At 41.4% G+C, this 23950-nt stretch overlaps 1 protein-coding gene across 1 annotated transcript in view; it reads left to right on the forward strand.

The window, feature by feature from the left end:
- The window catches only part of SHROOM4 (shroom family member 4), a 261232-nt gene extending 242140 nt beyond the window's left edge, over positions 1-19092 (forward strand). Inside the window, exons 6-9 of the mRNA XM_008054957.2 lie at positions 7041-7850; positions 12376-12556; positions 17609-17878; positions 18823-19092. Of these exons, the coding sequence (XP_008053148.1) occupies positions 7041-7850; positions 12376-12556; positions 17609-17878; positions 18823-19092 (1531 nt within the window). The remainder of the gene's footprint in view (positions 1-7040; positions 7851-12375; positions 12557-17608; positions 17879-18822) is intronic.
- Positions 19093-23950: the final 4858 nt, after the last annotated feature.

Consider the following 23950-nt stretch of genomic DNA (forward strand, 5'->3'; position numbering starts at 1 on the left):
TGCTGTTAGGAAGAGTCTGGGTACCCACCCCATATTTTGGGGGCATCAGGGAAGACTTCTTCGGGGAAGTAATATATAAGTGGAAATCTGAAGGATCAGTGAGATAAAGAGGGGAAAGAGAATGATTTGCAGAAAACAGAGTATGTAAGGCAAAAGAAGTATAGAAGGTGTGGGAATGGCAGAACCTTAAAGACTGTCATAAATCATAGTAAGGGGTCTGTATTTTATGAATAATATAGGCTTCAAGAAGGAAAATATATAACATAACCAGATTTATGCTTTATTTTCTGTTATCTTTGCGTTACTAATTTTTAATTGAAAAAAGCAATTAATGCATCTAGTGCGTGTGTGTGCGTGCACATTGCACGCACACACACACTATAAAAGAATTCCACCCCAAACCATCAGCCAACTCTTCAGAGAATATTATTAGCAGTTTCTTGTATATCCTTCCAGAAAACCAACATGTTTGTGCATGTATATACTCTTTTTTTTTTACAAAAATGAGAACTTATTACTCACATTTTTTCTACATCTTACTTTTTTATTCTAATGATTGTTCTACATTACATATAGAACTACTGCATTGCTTCTAACAGCTACATAGTATTCCATATTTAAATATTTCCTATTTTATTTAGCTAGTTCCTATTGAAAAACATTTAAATTATTTTCAGTCTTTTGCGATTACACATGAATCTACAGTGAATATCCTTATAGATATCTCTGTGTTCATGTTGGAATATGTCTGTAGGATAAATGCCTAGAAATTTAATGGCTGGGTCAAAGGATATGCACTTTTTACCTTCTTTTCCTTCCAAATTGCCCTTTATAAGGGTTACACTAATTTCTATTCCCACCATCAGTGCAGGAGAGCACCTGTTCCCTTATACCCTCAAATTCTTTATTTTTTTATTTTAAAAAGTTTCATTATTATTTGGATTTGCATTTATTTAATTTTAAGTGAAGTTGAAAACCTTTTAATGTGTTGATAAGTCATCTATATTTTTCTGTGAACTATAACTTTTTTCCTATTGATTTATTGGTCCCTTTTATTGATTGGTAAGTTCACTTTACATATTTAGGGTATTTACTCTTAATTGTATATATTACAAATATTTTTCCAAGTATATCTTCACCTTTTGACTTTATAGTATTTTTTCCAGACATAAATTTTTAATTTTTAGGAAGACAAAGTTATCAACTTTCCCCTATTACTTCTTTATTTGGTGTCATAGTTAGAAAAAATTATCCTGCCATGTTTTCCAATATAGTCTTCTAGTACCTTTTTTTTTTTTTTTTAACATTTGAGTCTTGATACATCTAAACTTTATTTTGTTGTAAAAAATGATATGAGGGCCGGGCTCGGTGGCTCAGCCTGTAATCCCAGCACTTTGGGAAGCCGAGGTGAGTGGATTGCCTGAGTCCACGGGTTTGAGACCCGCCTTGGGCAACTTGGTGAGACCTCATCTCTACAATAAGTCAAAAATTAGCCAGGCGTGGTAGGGCACGCCTGTAGTTCCGGCTACTTGGAAGGCTGAGGCGGAAGGATTGCTGGAGCCCAGCAGGCTGAGGCTGTGGTGGCCAGGAAGTGTGCCACTGCCCTCCATCCTGGGTGACAGAGTGAGACTCCAACTCAAAAAAAAATAAAAATAAAAATAAAAATGATATGAGGATTCAGCTTTATTTTTGTTCCAATGGCTATCCAGTTGTTCCAAAACTATGTATTGAGTAATCCATCTTCCCATACTATTTGAAATGTTTCCATTATCACAAGCTAACTTACCATATATATTTGGGTTTACTTCTGTATTCTAGTATTCTGTTTTATTCCATGGATCTACTTTCTATTTGTGAGACTGCCTTATTTACTATAACTTTAAAACTTAAGTAATCGGTAGGCCTAATCTTCAGTCAGTATTCCACTTTGTTTATACTGTTCCTAACAATTCTCACAACTTTATTTTTTCGTATGAAATTTAGAATAACCCCACAAAACCATAATAAAAAATACTGATTAATGAAAAAAAAAAGAAAAGGATTGACAGTGGTGGGAAACTATGGGGGGAAGGGAGGGGATGGGAGGTGGGATTAACAGTAGCCAATATCTGTCTGGGGATGGGGAGACCCCCCTTATCAACAAGGGTGCCTGAACGATGCATATTTGTATACCTAACCCTTAACTGTACCCCACAATTTTAAAATAAAAAATATTGATTAAAAAAAAAAAGAAAGAAATTTAGAATAATGATTTAAGGTGCAATCTGTTGACAATTTTATTGAGTTTGCATTAAGTTTATAGATTAATTTAGGTAGAGTTGACATCTTAACAATGTTGAGTCATCCTCACCAGGAAAGTGTATATCTTTTCATTTATGTACATCTTGTTTTATGTTCCTTATGTTTTAAAGTATTTTCCTCTGAATCCTGCACTTTATCTTGTTTGTTTGTTTGTTTGTTGTTTTGTAAGACAGGGTTTCGCTCTGTCACCCAGGCTAGAGTACAGTGGTGTGATCAAAGCTCACTGCAGCCTTGAACTCCTGGGCGCAAGTCATTCTCCCACCTCAGCCTTCCGAGCTGAGAGTACATGGTGTGCCACCATGCCCACCTAATTTTTTAAATTATTTTTTGTAAAGACGAGGTCTCACTATGTTGCCCAGGTTGGTCTTGAACACCTGGTCCCAAGTGATCCTCCTGCCTTGGCCTTCCCAAGTGCTGGGATTGCAGGCATGAGCCACTGCACCTGGTTGGCATTTTATGCGAATTAATAATGTCAATTAATATAATTAGTTAATTATATTAATTAACATGATTTCTATATATTAATTTTATATCCTGACACCCTACCAAATTTTCTTACTGTTGGTATTAGTTTTCAAATTGTTTCATATCATCTATACATAATGAGGCGATATCCCTCTCTTCCAATGTTTACATCTTGTCAAATTATGCTATTGCTTTCAGAACAATATAAATACTAGTAGAGAAAGTGACACCTTTGCCTTGTTCTTGAGTTTAATGAGACTGCTTCTAATGTTTTGCCATTAAGCACAATGTTGTCTTTTGGCTTTTAAAAAATGAGTGATGACAATGATGGCATTATGAAATAGAATCTTTTTCTGTTAGTTTTTTAAAACCTGTAAAAGAGTTGAACTTTTATCAAATATATTTTAGCACTAAAGAGATTCTTATATGATTTTTATCCTTTGATTTATTAGTCCTGTTAATTATATTGGTTAATTTTCTAATCCTTACATTTCTAGAATGAATCCTACTTGTTCATGGTGTGTTATATTTTTAACATCCTCCCGGATTCTCTTGGCTAATATTTTATTGAAGATTTTGCATCAGTATTCTTAGATGAGATTTGTCTTTAATTTTCTTTTATGCATGTTCTGGTTGTTGGGTTTCGATATTGATATTATGCAGGACTCTTTTCTTCTCTCTCTATTCTTTAGATTCCAGAATCGAGACAGTGTAAACAACATTGTTTTATCCATTTTTTAAAGTTTGGTAGAAATAACACAAGACTATGTGATTGTGCTGTTTTTGGTTAAACTTATCAATTTTTAAATGGCAACTGGCGGGTTTAGATATTCTCATTCTTCTGCAATCAGTTTTGGTAATTTTTGTTTTCATAGAAAATCATTCTAAGTTTTCAAATTTGTTTTTATAGAATAAAGCAAAGTATTCTTTTACTCTTTTCATTTACTCTGTAACTGTAGTTATTTCTCCATTTGTAATTTTGTGTATTTGGGTGCTTTTTAATTAGATTAGCAAGTGATTTGTCTGTTTTATTGTTTTATAAGTTCTTTTGAAGAATTGGCTTTTGGCTTTATTAGTTCTATCATTTGTTTTCTACTATATTGACTTCTGCCATTAGTTTTATTATATTTCTGCTTTGTTTTACGCTTATTTTGTGGGTTTTTTTAGCACCTTTTATGTTGAATGATGAACTTTTTAATTTGTTCTTATGTATTACTATAAGTATTTAAGTTTACAAATTTTTCATTGACTTCTTTAGTCACCCATATCCTCTAGCTTCTGACATTTCCATTGTTATTATTTTCCAGGTATTCTATTTCAGACTAGATTTTCTCTTTGCTAAAGTAGAAGAATTTTTCCCTGTTTATTTTCTATATGCTAGAGATTTTTTATTTTCATTTTTGTTATTAATTTTCAGTGTTACTGTATCGTGATTAGAGAATGTGGTCTGTACTACCTCCACTTTCTGCCTCAGTATATAGCCAATTTAAAAAAACACTCAATGAGTCCTTGAATTAAGAAGTACTGCCTGTTTTTAGTGTGTGAAGAAGTTTAGATTTTTCCATTATCTTAATTTTTGACTGGCATGATCCGCTATCAACCAAAACAGTCTCATGTTTGCTTCTGTTTTTTTCTGCCTTTGTGTTTCCTATATATTTTACTTTTGGTGCATAAAAGTTCAGGGTAGTTAAATCATCATGTGTTTGGGTTGTTTACATTATGGTGCCCTTCCTTGTCTTGTTTGTTGCTTTTTGCCTTTAGGTCAACTTTTTAATAATATGAATATCATGATTCTTTTTTAAAATTTTGACATTAAGTCATTTATTAAACAAATACTTGCTGAATACCTACTGTGTGCCAGGCATTAGAGGCCCAGATGAATGAGACAGATGAGAACCTTTCCCTTATGGAGCTTACATGTTAGTTAGAGTGGAGCACAAAATAAACAACCAAACATAGGTATGTGATATAGTATCAGGTGGGGATGGGTGCTCCAAGAAAAAACAAAGTAGAATAAGGATAATTAAGAATAAGTTGTCTCTATTTTAGGTAAGACAGTCAGGAAAGCCTTTTCTGCATATGTCACTCTTTTACTTTCCACTCAACCATCCCTTTTTGTCTTTGTTTTTGTTTGTTTTTTTAATGACGGAATATGCCAGGTGGAACAGTTTGCACACAAGAGGTTGTTATAATCTTAAAGATCTAGAGATGCTAAGGCCCAAATGAGGAGGCAGTGGGTATGTCTGAATATGAATTTCTGATCCATGTGAGTAATGAGCTAGCTAGAATGAGGGCTAGAGATGAGGGGAATGAAGGACATTTTGCTTTCCATTCTATCTGAGCTTGGCTACCATTACGTGTATTATTATTTCTTAAAGAAATATTCCTAGTCTTCATCACGACTAGTGAATGGATATTCTGCTTGATGATTTAATTGAACCCCTGGAATTTCCTGTCACTGGGCAGGACTTAGCATGATGCTGATTGCTCACAGGCTACAGCAGGAAACCAGATCTTATGGCTAAGAGGGCTTAACTCTTTGTACTCTGAGGCTAAAGAGGTGTCTTTTAACTTTAATCACTAATGATTATACAGAAGCTCGAACTTTTTATACATATTCAAAAAAACCTGCACTTTTTTCCTTGGAGATATTCTAAAGCTTATAATATATATAATTTTCCAAACGAGGAGATAAAGGAAAGATTATTTAGTAAATCCTGAAGTCACTGTAGTGCGTTTTGAAGCTGCACCATATATTACATACCAAAATGAGATGAGAGTCTTATTTTACCTCACAAGTGATAGTCTTTTAAAAGTTTTTGATAGTTTAAAAATAAATATATATGCACATATGTACATACAAATACACATATAATATATACATATATATTAAAATTACACACACATACACATAATTGTAACTCTTGAGCTATAATTTATTTTGGTATGTAATGTATGGTGCAGCTTCAAAAAGCACTGATCTGCCTACAGTGACTTCAGGATTCATTAAATAATCTTTCTTTATCTCATTGTTTGAAAAAGTATATATATGATATTTTTTATAGATAGTCTGATTTGCTTCTGGACTTTCTATTCTGTTAATCAATAATGCACTGTTTTAATTACAATTATTTTACAATATGCTAAACTCCTTGGTTACCCACTATCCTCATTTCTTCTGTAGCAGAATATTCTTTAATATTATATCCTTAGTGAGAAACTGCCAGGAGGGTGGCAGGGAAGTGGGATTGGCAGTAATGGGAATCTGCCTGGGGAAGGGAGGTATACCTCATCAACAAGGGTACCTGCATAATGAACATTTTAATACTTGATCCTGAATTGTACCCCACATCTTTAACATATAAAAATTAAAAAGGAAAAAAATAATTTAAAAATGTATTATATCCTGCTTTTTTCACAAGTTAATTTTCAAAAACTTCTATAGTTAAACATTTCCTATTGAGAATTCTAATTGGAATTGCATTAGAAGGAGATATTTTAAATCCAAAATAACAGATAGTTATAAATGGCCTGTTTGGTGTTTTTGGTTGCAAGTATAAGAACACAGACAGAAAGTATGTATCTAATCATGATACAAATTATAACTAGAAAGGTAAGAGGGGAATGGAAGTCAGGAGTGACACAAGGGGTATTATTTCTTCAGAAAAATTCATAAAACATATATAGCAAAGTATTCGAATGTACTGAGGCTGGGTGGTAAGTGAGAACATGGGTATTTATTATGTTTATCTCTGTACTTTGCCAAATATTTGAAATTTTTCATAATGAAAAACAGAACAAACAGAAACAACAGATGAGGCAGGGTAAGTAGACTTGAAAGCTCCAGAACACAGCATATCCAATCTGAGTATATAAACAGACTGGAGAGGTATGTGTATATACAGAGCTAAACTGTTCAAGTCCTGCTCTATCACTTACTGGCCTTATGACCCCAGGCAAGTTACTTAACCTGCCTATGCCTCAGTTTCCCCAACTATAAAATCAGGGCAATAATAACAGCCACCTTCTAGGGTCATGGTGAGGATTAAATAAGTTAAAACATGGAAACCACTTAAAACTATGCGTGGTATTTAGCATGTGATCAGTAAGTGTTAGCTATCATTATTACTGTATTATTATTACTATTATTATATTTACTACAAATGTTACATTATATTGTGGCAGTTTTGAATTTTATAGAAATGATGTCATCCAAAATATGAGCCCATATGCAATTTGCTTGTTTTACTCAATTTTTGTCTGCTGTCTTACAGGGAAATGGCTCATTCCAAGGCTAGTTTTCCATGGGCAACCCCCTTCCATCCTTGCTTTGAGAACCCAGCACTGGACTTGTCAAACTACCGAGCAATTTCTTCTCTTGACCTCCTTGGAGACTTTAAACATGCCTTGAAGAAAGCAGAGGAAACTTCAGTTTATGAAGAGGAGAGCTCCCTTGCCTCCATGCCCCGCCCACTGCGCAGCCGTGCCTTCTCAGAGAGTCACATCAGCTTGGAGCCCCAAAGCACCCGGGCCTGGGGGCAACATAGGAGGGAGCTCTTTACCAAAGGTGATGAGACCCAGCAGGATCCTCTGGGAGCCAGAAAGAAGGCCTTTCCTCCTCCTCGCCCTCCTCCTCCCAACTGGGAGAAGTATAGGCTTTTCCGTGCAGCCCAGCAGCAGAAGCAACAGCAACAGCAGCAACAGCAGCAGCAGCAGCAGCAGCAACAAGAGGAAGAACAGGAAGAGGAAGAGGAGGAGGAGGAGGAAGAGGAAGAAGGAGAGGAGGAAGAAGAGGAGCTGCCACCCCAGTATTTCAGTTCAGAAACCACTGGTTCCTGTGCCCTCAGTTCTGAGGAGGTCCTGGAGCAGGCGCAACCCCTGAGCCTTGACCACCTGGAGGCCTCAAGGCAGGGTTCACAAAGCCTCCCAGCAGAGCAAGAGTCCTTTGCTGTTCATTCAAGTGATTTCCTGCCTCCAATAAGGGGCCACTTGGGATCTCAACCTGAGCAGGCTCAACCCCCTTGCTATTATGGCATTGGTGGGCTTTGGAGGACATCAGAGCAGGAGGCCACTGATTCTCCCAAGTAAGTGCTTATGAAAGATGCTGGGTCCCTGAGGAGGCAAGCAGCATAAGTTTGAAGTCTACCTTTACCATTTACTAACTACATGACCTTGGACTGGTCAATTGGACTGCTCCTAGCCTCAGTTTTCTTACCTGGAAAATGAGTATGATGATAACTGCTCCACGTGGTTGTTGTGACTATTAAGATAATCTATGTAAGGGACATAGCTCCATGCTTGACATACAGCAGATGCTCAGTAAATGAGAGTTGTTGATGTTCTTATCCCTAAATATCATTACTAAAATACTGTACTGTTTCTCTGTCTTTAATGTATGCATCAATTTCTAGCCCCCGATCCCAAAGGCACTTGTTGACTGTACTGGGTCACTCCTGGAAATCTGGCTCAGGCCTTTTTCTGCCTTTTCTTCTGCTTGCTCTCTAGAACAAGAGGCCAGCTCATGTATTCTGGGCTTCTAAACTCTCCCTACCACCCCCCGCATCAAAGGTATTCTTGGGGCTGCCTTGATAATTCCCTTACAACGGCTAAGGACATTATTTTCCTCTTCTACTTTCTCCCCCTCTTTGTCTTGACATTTGCTTTGGTGGTAGCTGACAGGGTGAGCTGCCCGGGCAGGGAGGCCAAAGTAGGAGTGTGGTCTGGCAGCAGGACTGCTGGTGTTTGTTCACTCTACCATGCCAGGCCTCATCTGCATGCCCTACAGTGCATGGTTGTTCTTTTCATGCCACAGCAAAAGCCTTGGGACCATCATTGCTCAGTGCTCTGGCTCTGGGCTCTGCCTGCTCTCCTGTAGAGAGCCCCGCTGGCTTTCTTAGAGACAGGTGTCTTCTAAGTGTTTCATTCCTTTATAGCAGTCCTGCTGCCAGACCACACTCCTACTTTGGCCTCCCTTACTTTGCCTGCAACTTGTTGCTGTTAGAAGTACCTTACTGTAATGTCATTTGACAGGCAAATCTGTGACTTGGCTATCTGGAGCTAGCTGAGCAAGTTGCCAGCCCAAGATGCCACAAGCACAGCATTTATAGGGCTTGGCTCTCCCTCATCAGGTCTCATGTGGCTGCTTCTCAAGCATTCTCAAGAATGACTAGGGAGCATTCTTATTGTAATTAGAAAACATTTTGTGGAAAGTACCTGTGATTGTTGTCTGTCACAGCAGGAAGAAGGGAAAGAGACCTCCATATAGTAGGCACTGAACTACTATTTCAGAAGAAAGAACAAATAAACAAACAAATGAACATTCATTAAGCACTTACTATGTGCCAGACACTGCTAGGCATTATACATCTATTATTTCATTTAATCCCCCTATTGGTCATTATTATCCCCTTCTGACAGATGACAAAACTAAAGTTTAGCAAAACAAGGGATTAACTAATTTAGAGTTACACAGCAAAGGTTCAAAGCCAGATCTGTCTGATCCAAAACCCATGCTTATTTTGCCTTCCTAGTCAGCCTTTATAGAAAGACCTTGTTCTTCCCATTGGTCAGACTATCACAAGGCCCTCTTCTCTCCTGCAGGGCAATGTGCACTAGAGGTAGCAGTTATAGGCTCTGGCCCTCCCGTCTTTACGTACCTCCATTTGCCTTGGCATGTTGGCCAGAGAGAAGGAAGTCGCTATTACTAGAGATCTTGTAACTTGCTCCAGTTTTGTTTTGTTTTTAATGATTGTGAGATGTGAGGGAAAAGATTTGTTTACACAAAATCCTGGCTTGTGGCTGCAAAATCAATTATAGATGCTTTTTTGAGTGATGGAGATTTAAGGAACAGCATCATTTCCAACATAGCTATAATTTTTCATCTGCTTACAAGGTGCCAAGCATTGTTCTAAGCATTTTTGTGTATTAATTGATTTAATCTTCACAACAAACCTGTGAAATAGTTGCCATTAGTCTCCTCCATTCCTTAGATGAGAAAAGTGAGGCCCAGGGAGATAAAGTGACTTTATCACATGATCACAGGTAGCCAGAACCCATGTAGTCTGACTTGCTATGCTTGCTACATTATCCCAGGATCTCTGGGCTCCTGAAGAAGATTCTACTCCAGACCCTAGGAGAGGATTCGATCCTAACCAACTTGCAAAGATGTCCTAACTGCAACCAAGTTAAATTGTAGTTCCTTGGTTACCTACCTACTATTCCGTTGTGAATTGTTAGGACACACATAGAAGCCGGCTATTATAATAATAAAGTGTTAGTTATGTGTAAAAACTCTGATTCAAGGATAGGTATAGCTTGCTTTTTTCCTCTCATTGTTCTGTGGGAGGAATCTGATTTTTGCTTTGATGTTCACTATCAAATTCCAATTATGTTCTCATAGATTGCCTGAAACCCCTCCCCTGTTAATGGAGGTGATGAGGAAGGATCCCTGAAGCATAGTGCCTAAATGATACACTATAATATGACACACAACTGTGTCTTCTGGGAACTGAGCCTCCAACTAGCACTTCCTTTTGGAGGATTTTTCTTTCGTTTATAACACTTTCTGACTCAGAACATTCACATATGACATAAATATTTTTCTTGAAGCTAGGAGTCCCCTGAGTTCATACCATCATATTCCATCCAGAATATTCTCTATTCTCTGCTAACATAGACACTCCCACCAGAAAATTCTTTATGTGTAGGAGGTTTTTGTGTGTGTGTGATTTATTGTAGAGACGAGGTCTCACCAAGTTGCCCAGGCTGGTCTCAAACCCCCGGGCTCAGGCAATCCTCTTGCCTCGGCCTCCCAAAGTTCTGGGATTACAGGCTGAGCCACCGTACTCAGCCTTGTGTAGGGTTTTATATGCTGTCAAGTTGTCCCTTCAGCAGTATATCTTAGTAGCTAGAAGCACAGATTCTGAAGTCAGGTTGCTCAGGTACAGATTACAAGTCTGTCGTTTAATGACTGGTGACCTTGAGAAAGTCACTTTACCTCCTGGTGCCAAATGTTCTTTATCTGTAAAATGGTTGTCATGAGCATTCAATTATATATACAAATACACACACACACACACACACACACACACACACACACGTATGTGTGTATCTATCTTAGGACAGTTTCTGGGGCATGGTAAGTATTGTGTGAATATTAGCTAGTATTATTCCTTTATCAGTGTTATAAGTTTGAAAACCTACATATAAAATGAATTTGCCCAGAATGAGGAATATTGGTGTGCCCAAGTTTCTTTTGTGTGATGAATTAGGAGACAGCATAGCATGAATCAGTAAATAGCTGTAGAGCCTTTTAACCATTATTTTTGACCTTTATCTAAGAGCTGCAAATAGCTGCAAAAATGACTAATGAGTTTCTCCTATTTTCACTTTCAAACAGCTAGAGGTTAGCAAAGGAGTGGTGACACAGATAGGTAGCGGGTGGGGTAGCTGAGAGGCAACAAGAATATAGTGAGGGTGGGCCTCCTCTTTTCATAAACCATGGGTGGAATTATTTGCCCCTCCATCACTGAAACCTGACATTGTAGCAATTCTCTTTACTTCCTTCCTCACACCAGACCAGAAGCCTTGATGGTAGAAGAGGCCAAACCCAAGCCAGCATGAAGCCAGAGCTACTTTTTTCTTGAGGAGAAGTTCTCTTTCGTGGGCTAGGGCTCTGAAAAACAATGCCTCAACCCCACAGGCTTCAGTGAACCCAAGACAACAGGGTCTGCTGCTACACTTGTCAAGCCCCTGGGTGTCACTGGTTCCATTTTTTCCCCATTTCATTCTACAACTGTGGAGGAGGCTGGGACCATTGAGAATATTCCAGAAGCAGAGAGATGCTATCCCTTCTCAGGCCAAAGGCCTACCCTACAACAGGCAATCTCAGAAGAGCTCAGGAGAGATGTTGTGGGCCATGACAAGTCCCTGGCAGGGGTGCTAATCCCAGCCTCCAACATGGTGACCACTGCTGAGGTCATGGGTGACCTCTTTGCTATGGGAGATCTGCAGTGGAGGGAACATTTCAAGCAGGAGTGGCATTGGGAAAGAAGAAAAAAATGAAAGTATCCAAGAAAACCACAGAGTGCCTTTGTAAGCAAGTAGACTAGATAGTGCCAGGGTGGATGGGGGTCCAGTGATGGGTCTGAGGAAGGCCAACAGAATTGGAGGACAAATAGTTAAGGTCTCAGATACTTCCCTTCCATCTAGTCCGTCCTTTGGGATCCATATACTGGGGCCATGAACCAAAAGGAATCATTGATGATGAGAAGCCCAAAACTTTGGGGACCTGCCAGTTTTTCTGGATTTTAATAGAATTTTAATGACCAAACCAAATTATTCTTGAAAACATCTCCCTGTCTTTTGAAGTCAGGGGCATGGAAATAGCCTTCTAAGTTCTTAAAAGTTGCTTTTATTTAACTTTTTAGATAGCCTTCATGTGGCCTGTTTGTGTTTGAATAGTACCTTCTTGTCTGTTGTTTTTATTATTATTATTTTACAACTCCTTGGTGAAATGTGGTTCCATTTTTCAGATGGGGAAATTAAGAAGCAGAAAGGTCAGCAGCCTCTCAGCAGAGTTGCTGAAATGGTCATTCTTTGTTTCCACAGACAAGAATTTCAGCACTTGTCACCTCCTCCAGGGGCCCCAGGAATCCCTACCTCTTACTCAGCTTATTACAATATTTCTGTGGCCAAAGCAGAGCTGCTGAACAAACTGAAAGACCAACCTGAGATTGCAGAGATTGGCCTGGAAGAGGAGGAAGTTGACCACGAACTGGCTCAAAAAAAGGTGAAGTTTTTTGATGTGCCCTAAAGATTTTCTGCACTTAGTTTGAGTGTCTCTGGAGAGTGACTGGCCTTCTATACTCTCTAGAACACCTTGCATTTCAGTATTTTCAATATGGTAATCAAACACCTCTCCTCTCTGGATTTCTTACAGACTCAACTTCAGTCTTTTTTTTTTTTTTTATGAGTCAGAGTCTCACTCTGTCACCCAGGCTGGAGTCTCACCATGTCACCCATGCTCACAGCTACCACAGCCTCAACCTGCTGGGATCAAGGCAATCCTTCCATCTCAGACTTCCAAGTGGCTGCGAACTATAAGCACATGCCACCGCACCCAGCTAATTTTTTTGTTTTATTGTAGAGACAAGGTCTCATCATGTTGCTCAGGCTGGTCTCAAACCCGTGGGCTCAGGCAATCTTCTCGCCCAAAGTGCTGGGAATACAGGTGTGAGCCACTGCACCCACCCAGCTCCAGTATCTTTTTGGTCCAGTCAATAGTAGTGGTAGTAGTAGTAGTAGTAGTAGTAGTAGCAGCAGTGATAGTAGTAGTAGTAGTAGTAGTAGTAGTAAGCATCATTACTGGCTCTCTAACCCTTTGAGTAACCCTACACAGTAGATATTACTATCCCTTTTTTATCAGCTGAGGGGACTAATTTCACCAGAGGTTACAGACTAAATGGTAGATCCAGGACTTGAAATCAAGACTGTCTGAATTTCTACTCTACCATGCACTTCTAACAGAAGTCTTAGTGGGATTAGTTACCATGTAACCAACTATATGAGGTATGTCTCTGAATTAAACCAGCCTTGTAAGTAACTTACCACCAGGGCACGTCAGAGTTTCTGCCTGTGAGCTCCTCTAACCAATGGCAGTGTCATTGATTTTTATTCTCTGTGCGACTTTCTGGGAGAGAGAACAGACTAACGAAGGAAAATAAGGAGAAATTATAGGCTGGCAAACTTTAGTATTTATTTGCAAGGGTAGTCAATTATCTCTTAAAAATACAAAATAGATAAATGGAGATGATGTTGTTGTTCCAAAGCCTCTCTTTCTTCCTCTAAGTACCACTAGCTTGGTTTTCTAATCAAATTCCTGGAATCACTTTGCCCTCCCTGCACTTACCCATTTTATTTCATAAGCAAGTAGGGTTGTCATGGAAACCTCAAAGGCTCAATTTACTGCTTTGTGGACATCTAAACTTCATGTAAATTGCTCTTATGCCCATATTTCTCTTTCAGGACATGACCTGTAGGAAAGCACAGAGCCATTTGTAAGAGCCCTTTCTCCAATTTTCCATCGGAAGTAAAACGTCAGGAGAAGAATTGGAAGCATGGTGGTGTTGAAGTTTTATTGATCCAGATTTCTGCTTACTTGGAATCCATGTTTCCTGAGCATGGCAGGTCTGCTCCTAGTTTACTCAGGGCCTGGCCTCTGAAGGAGCAAACCTAATAAAAGTTGACCAGGAAAAGAGAGAGATGATCAGAAATAGCAAAGCACAGGACAGCAGAAAGTGAATTGAAGTGATTGTGGGTAGGCTAGGAGAGTTTTTGTCTCTGAGGAAGGTCACCAGTTTATAATATCCTAGAAAAAACAACTCAGATGTAGCTGGATCTGTGATGATTCTATACCTCTATCCACCACACTTTCCCCAGGGTTGAGATTCATGCTGTAGAACCCAAGTGTCAAGAAAAAAAGGGTTTTGTTGCTGGGCTCGGTGACTCAGCCTGTAATCCCGCGCTTTGGGAGGTCGAGGTGAGTGGATTGCCTGAGCCCGCGGGTTCGAGACCCACCTGGGCAACTTGGCGACACCTCAACTCTACAATAAATCAAAATGAGCCGGGCGTGCTAGCGCGCGCCTGTAGTTCCAGCTACCTGGACGGCTGAGGCGGAAGGATCGCCGCAGCCCAGCGGGTCGAGGCTGCGGTGGCCGGGAGCGGCCACTGCACTCCAGTCTGGGCGACGGAGTGAGACTGCAACTCAAAGGAAAAAAAAAAGAAGCCGAAGACTAGTCTTGGAAAACGAGTTCCACGACTCGGTGAGAATCGCAGGGCGTCTTCAAACAGTGCCAGGGGTCGGAAGGAGGCTCTGTGGAGCCTGGCATCCGCGGTATGGCCTGCCATCCTCCGGCTTCAAGGTGAAGCAGGGGCGCCCTAGGTTGCGTCTCCGGAGCTGGGACCCGGGGCGGGGCCCTCAGGTCCCACCCTCTGTCCTGACCTAGAACCTGACCTAGGCCCTGCGCCGCCCGCTTTTGTTCTTACAAGGGAATATGGGGCCAGACCCAGGGTCGTTTCGACTGGGAAGGACGACAGAGACGAGAGAAGGCGAAAATGAGACAGAAACGGAGGTGGAGAGAGAGAGAAGTAAGAACTGAGAGCTAGCCGGGCTCGGTGGCTCAGCCTGGAATCCCGCGCCTTTGGGAGGCTGAGGTGAGTGGACTGCCTGAGCCCGCGGGTTCGAGACCCGCCTGGGCAGCGAGATCTCATCTCTACCATACATCAAAAATTAGCCGGACGTGGTAGCGCCGTGCCTGTAGTTCCAGCTACTCGGAAGACTGAGGCGGAAGGATTGCCGGAGCCCAGCAGGTCGAGGCTGCGGTGGCCGGGAGCGGCCACTGCACTCCAGCCTGGGCGACAGAGTGAGACTCCAACTCAAAAAAAGAAAAAAAGAAAAAAGGGTTTTGTCCACTTCCATCCTTCCATCTATCCTTGGAGCCCAGGAACTGGGGTGAATAGGTGATTTTCCAAGTGGATCATTTGGCCCCTAGCCATCCTTTGTCCCCAGCATTGAGTTTTATGGGGGAGAGCAAAGGGTGGGAATATAACTGGCAGCAACTTGGCATCTAATTGTGTTGCCTCATTCATATCACTGATACCTAATTCCCAGTAGGTTTTAGAAATTTCCTTAAATGCAAACCTATTACACTTCAGACTAAGATCATGGTGATCTCCTGACTTTAGGTCCTGAAACCCAGAGGATGCTCTCTTAGTCTTCCTTATCTTGTGCATCTTAAAATAAAAAATAGAGAAAAACATATTGTAGAAAACTACAAGCCTATGGTTTCAGAGTGCCTGGGCTGGAATAATAATCAAACTGAAGCATATTTCCTATGTGCAAAATATTCTTCTAAGCATGTAACATGTGTTAACTAATTTAATTCTCATAACAACTATATGAGGTATGTACTTTTGTTATTCTGTGTTTTGGATGTGGAAAGTGAGACACAGAGAGGTTGACTAGTTTGCTCACGATCATATACCACTACTTTGTGGCAGATCTGGAGTTCAGACCCCAGTAGTCTGGCACTGAAGTCTGTACTCTTAGCCATAATGTGATACTGGCTTCAAAGGCTGGTAGGCAACCTGGGACAGGGCCATTCTTGTTGGAACCTTGTAGCTAAAACATATTCACTAATTTAGAGTGTCTTGTAGAAATAACATAATTATAATAGCATTAGTAAACATGCATTGAGCATGTAAGTGCCAGGCACAGTATTAAGTCTTTGATTTATGTGATCTCATTTAGCCATAACAACATTCCTGGGGGGAGGGGTTTCTCCACTTTACAGATGAAGAAACAGAAGTCTTAGTGGGATTAGTTATCTTATCCTGCCTAAGGTCACACAGTTTGGAGGAAGTGGAATTGGAATCCAGGCATCTCTGGCTTTTTTTTTTTTTTGAGTTGGAGTCTCATTCTGTCACCCAGGCTGGAGTGCAGTGGCACACTCACTGCTACCCCAGCATAGACCTGCTGGGCACCACGATCCTTCTGCCTCAGCCTTCCAAGTAGCCGGAACTACAAGCGTGCGCTACCACACCCAGCTAATTTTTTTAAAAAATTTATAGTAGAGATGAGGTCTCCCCAAGTTGCCCGGGCTGGTCTCAAACCCGCGGGTTCAGGCAATCCACTAGCTTCAGCCTCCCAAAGTGCTGGGATTACAGGCTGAGCCACCGAGCCCCGCCTGACTTAAAAACTCTATTCTACCCCACTGCCTTCCTGTGTGGGCAGTCCCAAAACTAGTTACACCTACAGGGGAGACAAATCAGAAGACATAGGCAGTACTTGCCTTAAGAAATTTACCATCAATTATAGACAAGGGATTGGACTCACACACGGAATAGAAAATGATAGGGTTCTAATTCTAAAAGGCTTGAGAGCTCAGAAAAGAAAGAGACCATTGAGAGAGGACTTACAGAGGAGGAATTCTTGTAGGGAGAATAGGGACAGAGCTGAGCCCTGAGGAAAGAATAGCACTAGCCTAAATGAAGAAAGAGATAAAGAACAGGAAGAACTGCGTAAACCACTCAGGGACACAGGAATGGGAATGAGTGTTATGAACACAGAGTGAGCAGCTAATCCTGAAAGGCTCTGAGGAGTGACATTAGAATGGGAATAGACTTGATCACAACAGTAGCAGTCTAGCTTTCATGGAGCACTTACTGTAGGCCAGGCCCTTTGCACGTGTTAGCTCTCTGACTCCTTGTTATGACCCAAATGCAGTGGTTCCTGCAGTTACTTCCATTCTACAGATGAAGAAAGTGAAGCTTAATAATGTCAAGTCACCCAAGATCCCATAGCTAGGAAGTTGTATCCAAAAGGCCTCAAAAGCCAAGCTGAGGGGGCAAGACTGTAGCCTAGTGCCACGAACATAAGAGATACTTAAATGGATTGAAGGAAAATGAATGAAGTAGTAGACAAATACTTGAGGGCATATGGCTTTCCAAACCACGTTCTCACCAGCATTCTGGCTCCCATTTATTACATAGTCTCAGCAAGTATTTATTAAGTTGCATTTAGCAAATGAAGCTTAGCCCATGGGTACCACTCATTCAATGCCAAGAAGGTTGGTGGTGACATGGAGATCCCTACCAGACAAGGAGAGAAGGTGCTTGCACAGAAAACTGAAATTGCTCATTACTTGCTGAGGAATCCTTTGTTTCCAGCTACTCAGGTATAGCCCATCATCTGTTACTTGGATCCCAAAACAGAGGTTACAGGCCTGGAGCAGTTTCTGTTGGTCATCATTCTCATCTTGTGTCTTCTGTTTAACTCCCCTAGATACAGCTTATTGAAAGCATTGGCAGAAAACTTTCTGTCTTGCGAGAAGCCCAGCAAGGACTGCTGGAGGACATCAATGCCAATTCTGCCCTTGGGGAGGAGGTGGAGGCCAACTTAAAAGCTGTCTGCAAATCCAATGAGTTTGAAAAATACCGCTTGTTTATTGGGGACCTGGACAAAGTGGTCAACCTGTTGCTGTCACTCTCTGGACGACTGGCCCGGGTGGAGAATGCTCTCAACAGCATCGATTCAGAAGCCAACCAGGAAAAGGTAGAGTTGGGGTCTCCAGGGTACAAATGGAGGGAAATGCTAGCTGTTTCTTCTCAGCTGGGCTATTATGGGAGGCAGTAGAACATAGTGTTAAGAGAGTGTGAGCACTGACTGTTAAATGCCCTGAAATTCTGGCTCTATCATCAGCTGTGTGACTGTGAGCAACTTACTTAACCTCTCTTTGCCTCAGTCTCTTCATCTTTAAAATGGAGTGAACATACTACCTTCCTTATAGGATTGTTGTGAGAATTAAATTCAATAACCCATGTTAATTATTTAAAACAGGCCCTGGAACAGAGTAAACACTGAGTCAGTGCTAGCTGCCAGTAGTAGTAGCAGCCGTAGCAGCAGTAATTTTGCCTCACTCTCTCTAGATTCGGAGGGAGATATCTTATTAGGCAGTTGAGATCAAAAGGCTATCAGCTGTGTAGGCAGGGTCACTCTGCAAAAACAACATTACCTTTCCCTATTCAAGTGGCTTTGGACAACTCTGAATTCACAAAAAGAGGTGCATACACATATGCATACACACATGGATACACTCACAAATATCTGCTCACACAGAGACACACACCGTATAGAAAGCATTGCCACAGTGATGGTTGTTTACCAGATGGAAGGGACACAGACTGGTTTTGTCAGAGCCTTCTCCCACCCCAAACCCACAAGTGGTCCCCAGATAAAAGACAGCCTTAGGGATGGGGAAAAAAAGTGATTTCACATCCCTCTGTCCAGAATTCCTATTGTGTTTACCCTCCTCCTGCCACAGGAAATACAGGCTTTTCCATAGAGGTGGACTTTAGGGCAAGAAATCTAGGACTAATCAATTAGCAGAATGGATAACTGCTTTGTGGCTGCATCCCTGGTGGAGCACTGATAGGCAGCATTGTTGGGCAGACGCCTGGTTATTGGAAGAGCCCTTAATTGCTTCTCTGCTTCCCCAGGTGGTGCTGATAGAGAAGAAGCAGCAGCTGATGGGGCAGTTGGCAGATGCCAAGGAGCTGAAGGAGCATGTGGACCGCCGGGAGAAGTTGGTATTTGGCATGGTCTCCCGTTACCTGCCTCAGGACCAGCTCCAAGATTACCAGCACTTTGTCAAGATGAAATCTGCTCTCATCATTGAACAGCGAGAACTGGAGGAGAAGATCAAGCTTGGGGAAGAGCAGCTCAAATGTCTCAGGGAGAGTCTACTCCTAGGGCCCAGCAATTTCTAATTGTACCAGCAGTCTGCCACAGCATCCCTGCCCAGCCACAGTGGGAAGTGCTTTCAGTCTTCTTTGTTAGCAGTTTGCTAGCAAGTAGATAGCAATTAGCAGTTTGCTCCAGCCCTCTACCCTGGACATCTCTCACTGCCCCTTCTCTAGCAGTGGTCCCAACCAGCCAGGAGACCCTGGGGAGGCCCCAAGCATCTTCCCTAGGGAGCTGCATCAAGGTGTGTTTATACAACCACACTCTCCTTCCCACAGTTTGCAAGGTTAAGCACTTGCTGCACACAGAACCAACAAAGTGCCTTCATTCTGCTATGTACTAGGACACCAAAGACATCAAGTACTCACCACCCACCCACACCATCACCAGTCTCTCAAGGTTCAGAGCTCAGAGCCTGTGCAGCTCCACACTGCCTCAGGGCTTGTGGCCCAGCCTTTTCCCACAGAGATCTGGCTGCCTTGAGGGCATTCACCTAGCATCAGTTTCAGGGCCTCACTGAAGCTTTGCAGGGGAAAGCACAGAATGAATTATGCTTAACAGAATGTGAGCAAAGGTTGCGTACCCCAGTGCCCCTCAGGAAAGAGCCAGGCTCAAACAAATCAGCTACCTTCCCCAGCAACCAACTGAGGGGGACGAGACCTTCTCTTAGCCCTGGCTAATGTGATCCTCCTCCTTTGGGCCTACCACCTCTTGTTTCATCTTGCCCTTTCTATGCTGGCAGTGAGCCCAAGTGCCCACCCTAGGGCTTCCCACTGTGGGCCATTAATAGCTCTACTAAAGCTGATTTCTGGATATTTCATTGGGGGGAGGGAGTTCTTATTGTTTTATTTTAAATGGCCTTTTGATTTTATTTATTTTTTATGTTTCAATTGTTTGTTTGTTTGTTTGTTTTTTTAACTAATAAGGCAAAAAGAGGGAAGTTGGAGTGGGAAAAGTTAGCCTAGGAGGAAAGCATTTTCTGCAGATCAGCTTGAATTCACTGTGGCTAGGTAAGCAAGTACCAAGTCTTTGAATTATTCCCACCATAGCTACCAGTGTCTAAGAAAGGAGTTCTTTCTTTGAACTCAAATCCTCCCTACTCTGGCCCAGCCCTCCTTCCCTTGAAGTCTGGGTGACCATGAACTATTAGCTTAGCATTTCTAGTCAGGGTTCCATTTTTTCTTATTTTTTGGAAACCAAAGAAATCTCCTGAAACTAAGAAAGGTTCACTCGTTTCTCTACTGCATCCAAGCTATGGGATGAGTAGAGGGGAACTCAGGAGGAACTCCTCTCACCATTGCTTTCTCAGCCTGTGGCCTGGCTCAGGGAACCAAAACTCATGGTAGTTGGGAGCTCCAGCCAAGGCCAGCACCCCAGAGTAAATTAGGACCCAGCCAGGATCTTAGATATCCAAAGAGCTAAAGCTATTGTGGTTCCAAGGCCCTGACAAGCCAGCTTCTATCCTGGAAAAGCCCTCCCTTGGGCAATGGTAGCTCAATTCCCTTCCTCAATAACTGGCCAATCCTTGGTATCACACAGCCCAGCTAAACCCTGGCATCTCTTCTAGTTACTGCTGAGTTCCTCGGGGTCCTTGGAGGTCAACTGTAGCAGCAGGGGTGCCTCATTCCACCAAATAACATGCCAAGGAACTTTGCTGCTGCTACAAATACTGATCACTAACTTCCATTTCCTCTTCATTGTATTTAAAAACAATAGGGGAATCTTGGCCAGCAGGGTGTCCTGGGGTGGGAGCATATCTAGGGCTTTCTGTGGAGTCCTAGGCTTAGTAGTGCTACTAGAGCCACTGTTAGAATGGCAACCCTGCCATTCTCCCCTCCAGTGGAAGATGGGTTAGGTTTACCCAAGCCAAGGTAAGGTAGGGGAGTGGAGTGCTTGAATGGAGGCCATTGCTGCCATCTTCTTTTTCTTTTTTCTTTTTTTTCTAAACAGGCTCTAGGACAATCGATAAGCAAGTTGAGATATCCTATATTGGAGAGATGAGGGTGATGTGCTTCATTGTTCTCAGATTTGTTGTTTAGAACAGCTTTTTGGGAAAAAAGTGGTCATTTATCTGGATACCGTGATCATAGTCTGAGTTTTTTCTAGTCAGTATTAGATTGGTTGTACATTAAGTTTATGACACCAAAACTACTATTAACTCTGCTATTTTTGTCCCTCATCCCACTTCAAATTAGTTTCTAGAGTTGGAATCAGAATACAAGGATGCTCGTTTTCACATGGATGGACAGTTTCCAAAGTACTTAAAAAATAATGCCAAAACTATACTGTATATTGAAGCTTAGTAGAAAAAGGTGAACTGCTAAACAGACATTGGCATGCTGCACTCCTGCCAGGGCAGTCTCATTGTATGTGATAGTGCTGCAAAGCTGCCAGTATTACTTCTCTAGTCTGTTTTCAGTTCCTGGGCTTAGCCCTCCTCCAGGGCCTGCCAGGGGATAACAGTTTGGAAGACAGGCCAAGGGATATCCCTGAAGACAAAATGCAAATACTTATACAGGATCCCGTGGGTAATTGGTAAGCATGGTGGTTGATGGATAGAGAGGAGTCAGTGCAAGAGTAACTATCACATGTCCCCGCCTAACTCCTACCCCAGGCCTCTGGATAATTGTCTCCTTGAGCCCCACAGCTGGAGACTCAACCAGGATATAGCAGTACATGGTCAAGTGGAATCCAAGAGAATGAGACAAAGACACTGAAAATAAAGCCTGTAGAAAGGGAGTGTGATTGGAAGCAGAGGAAAGGAGATGGTAAAAAGATGAAAAGCCTCTTTTAAGGCCAGGCTCAGGTTCTGTTTTCCATTTAACCTCATGTGCCAAAAAGCTGCCCGGGTGCACCAGAACCACATCCTGGACCCCAGCCTACATGAAGGTGCTGCTCTGCCAGTGGCCGGCCCCAGATGAAGGAAACTGGGCACATTTATGGCCTCTTCTACCCATCTGGAGCTTGGCAACTCCCACTGTCTTTGCCAGAGAAGTTGTCTATGCCAATAATATTTCTGTAACAGCATATTATATTATTTGAAGATTAGTAGATCTTTAGAGGGGGGTGGGGCAGGGAGCATTTCTATAGCTAAAGAACCAGTGTTGTACAACTGTTGGGGGTCATCTATCCCATATGACGCTATTATTTTTCTGAATCCTATTGTTTCTGCATTTGTGTCCTCCACCATTCCCTTCTTGGCTTGCATAGATATGTCTGCCAGATTGTCATCAAGGGTCATACTTCAATAAAAGGTGCTAAGGACCAAAAAAAATCTTACGTGTTTTGACTCAGATGATGGGAATCCCCTAAGATTCTGCTGAAAACTATTGGAAAGGAATTTGGTCACCTATCCATAGTCCTTCATAGATAAACATATGACCACAGCCTTACCCATATCCCTAAATTCTTACCCTAGCCCCTTAGGGATGATATTAGTGTTATACTGTTCATCATCCCCAGTAAAAAATAAACAGGGGAACAGCTTTTAGACATTTATTTCAAGGGCACAGAATTTATGCCATGTTTTATTTCTGTTGTTTCCACAGTATCGAAGTGTGATATTTTTCTACTTAGAAGGACTCTCAATCACAGCCTTCAGCTTGAGTTAGTCGGTGTCAACATCATAGCTAGTCTAACCCAGCATATAGAATGTAGGAAGAGTCAATGATAGGTGTAATCTCAGATGTAGACCTCAGCAGTACACAGTTCTGGAGTCTAGCCTGATCAGAGGTAAGTCACCTTCTAAACTTCCTCTAATCTTGAATTTTGTCTATTAGTTTCATCTTAATTCTAACTGACAGTCCAGACTCATGCCTTTACTCTCAGGTCCCTAAAAAAGCAAGGGACTGGCTGATTGCCTCTCCAAGGTTAACCTCAAGGTTTAGACCCAAAAGTACTCCAGGCAGCAACTGTGACCCTGAAAAGCTTCCTTTTTTTCTGATCTATACTCTGTTCACATTCCAACTGCCCTCCTCCAACTGCAGATACCCAGTGGAAAGAGTCCAGCTTTGGCATTAGAATAAACTGTGTTCAAATCTTGGGTCTGTCACTTATTCTGTGAACCTGGGTTACTAACTCAACTTCTGAAGTTATTTTCTTGTCTAAAAATGGGAACAGTAATATCTGTCTTGCAGGTTTATTGTAACTTGAAAATAATAATTAAACCCACTAGCAATCTACTGAAAAGTTTTTAGAAATGCAGAATCCCAACCCCACCCCAAACCCAGTGACAGAAGTCTGAATTTTAACTAAATTTCCAGGAGATTCATATCCGTCTTAAAGCCTGGGAAGCACTGGCCTGTCACAAACACACTCAGTACATGGCAGCTATTATTATAGTCTTAAGCTACTCGATTCATTTTTTTCTCATCCCCTACATATTATTGCTCTTCTCATATTGTTCACAGCTACCCACCTAAACGAGTTCAGCAAGGTTGCAAGATACAACGTTAATATACAAAATCAAAAGAACAATACAGAAATGATATTAAGAAAACAATTCCATTTACAATAGCATCAAAATAATAAAATACTTAGGAATATATCTAACAAAAAAGTACAAAGCATTTACACTGAAAACTACGAAGCATTATTGAAAGGCATTAAAGAAGATCTAAATAAGTAGAAAGACACTTCAAGCTCATGGATTGGACGACTTAATATTGTTAAGATGAAAATTCACCCCAGATTGATCTACAGATTTAACTCTATCCTTATCAGAATCCCAGTGGCTTCTTTGCATAAATTTACAAGTTGATCTTAAAATTTATATGGAATGTCAAGGGACCCAGAATAATAAAAACTATCTTTAAAAAAAACAAAGAGGACTCACATATCCCAGTTTCAAGACCTCCTGCACTCTTGTGCTTCATCTAAACCTAA

This window comes from Carlito syrichta, unplaced genomic scaffold (genome assembly GCF_000164805.1).
Source record: "Carlito syrichta isolate Samal-C Ts95f unplaced genomic scaffold, Tarsius_syrichta-2.0.1 Scaffold301624, whole genome shotgun sequence".
Lineage (NCBI taxonomy): Eukaryota > Metazoa > Chordata > Mammalia > Primates > Tarsiidae > Carlito > Carlito syrichta.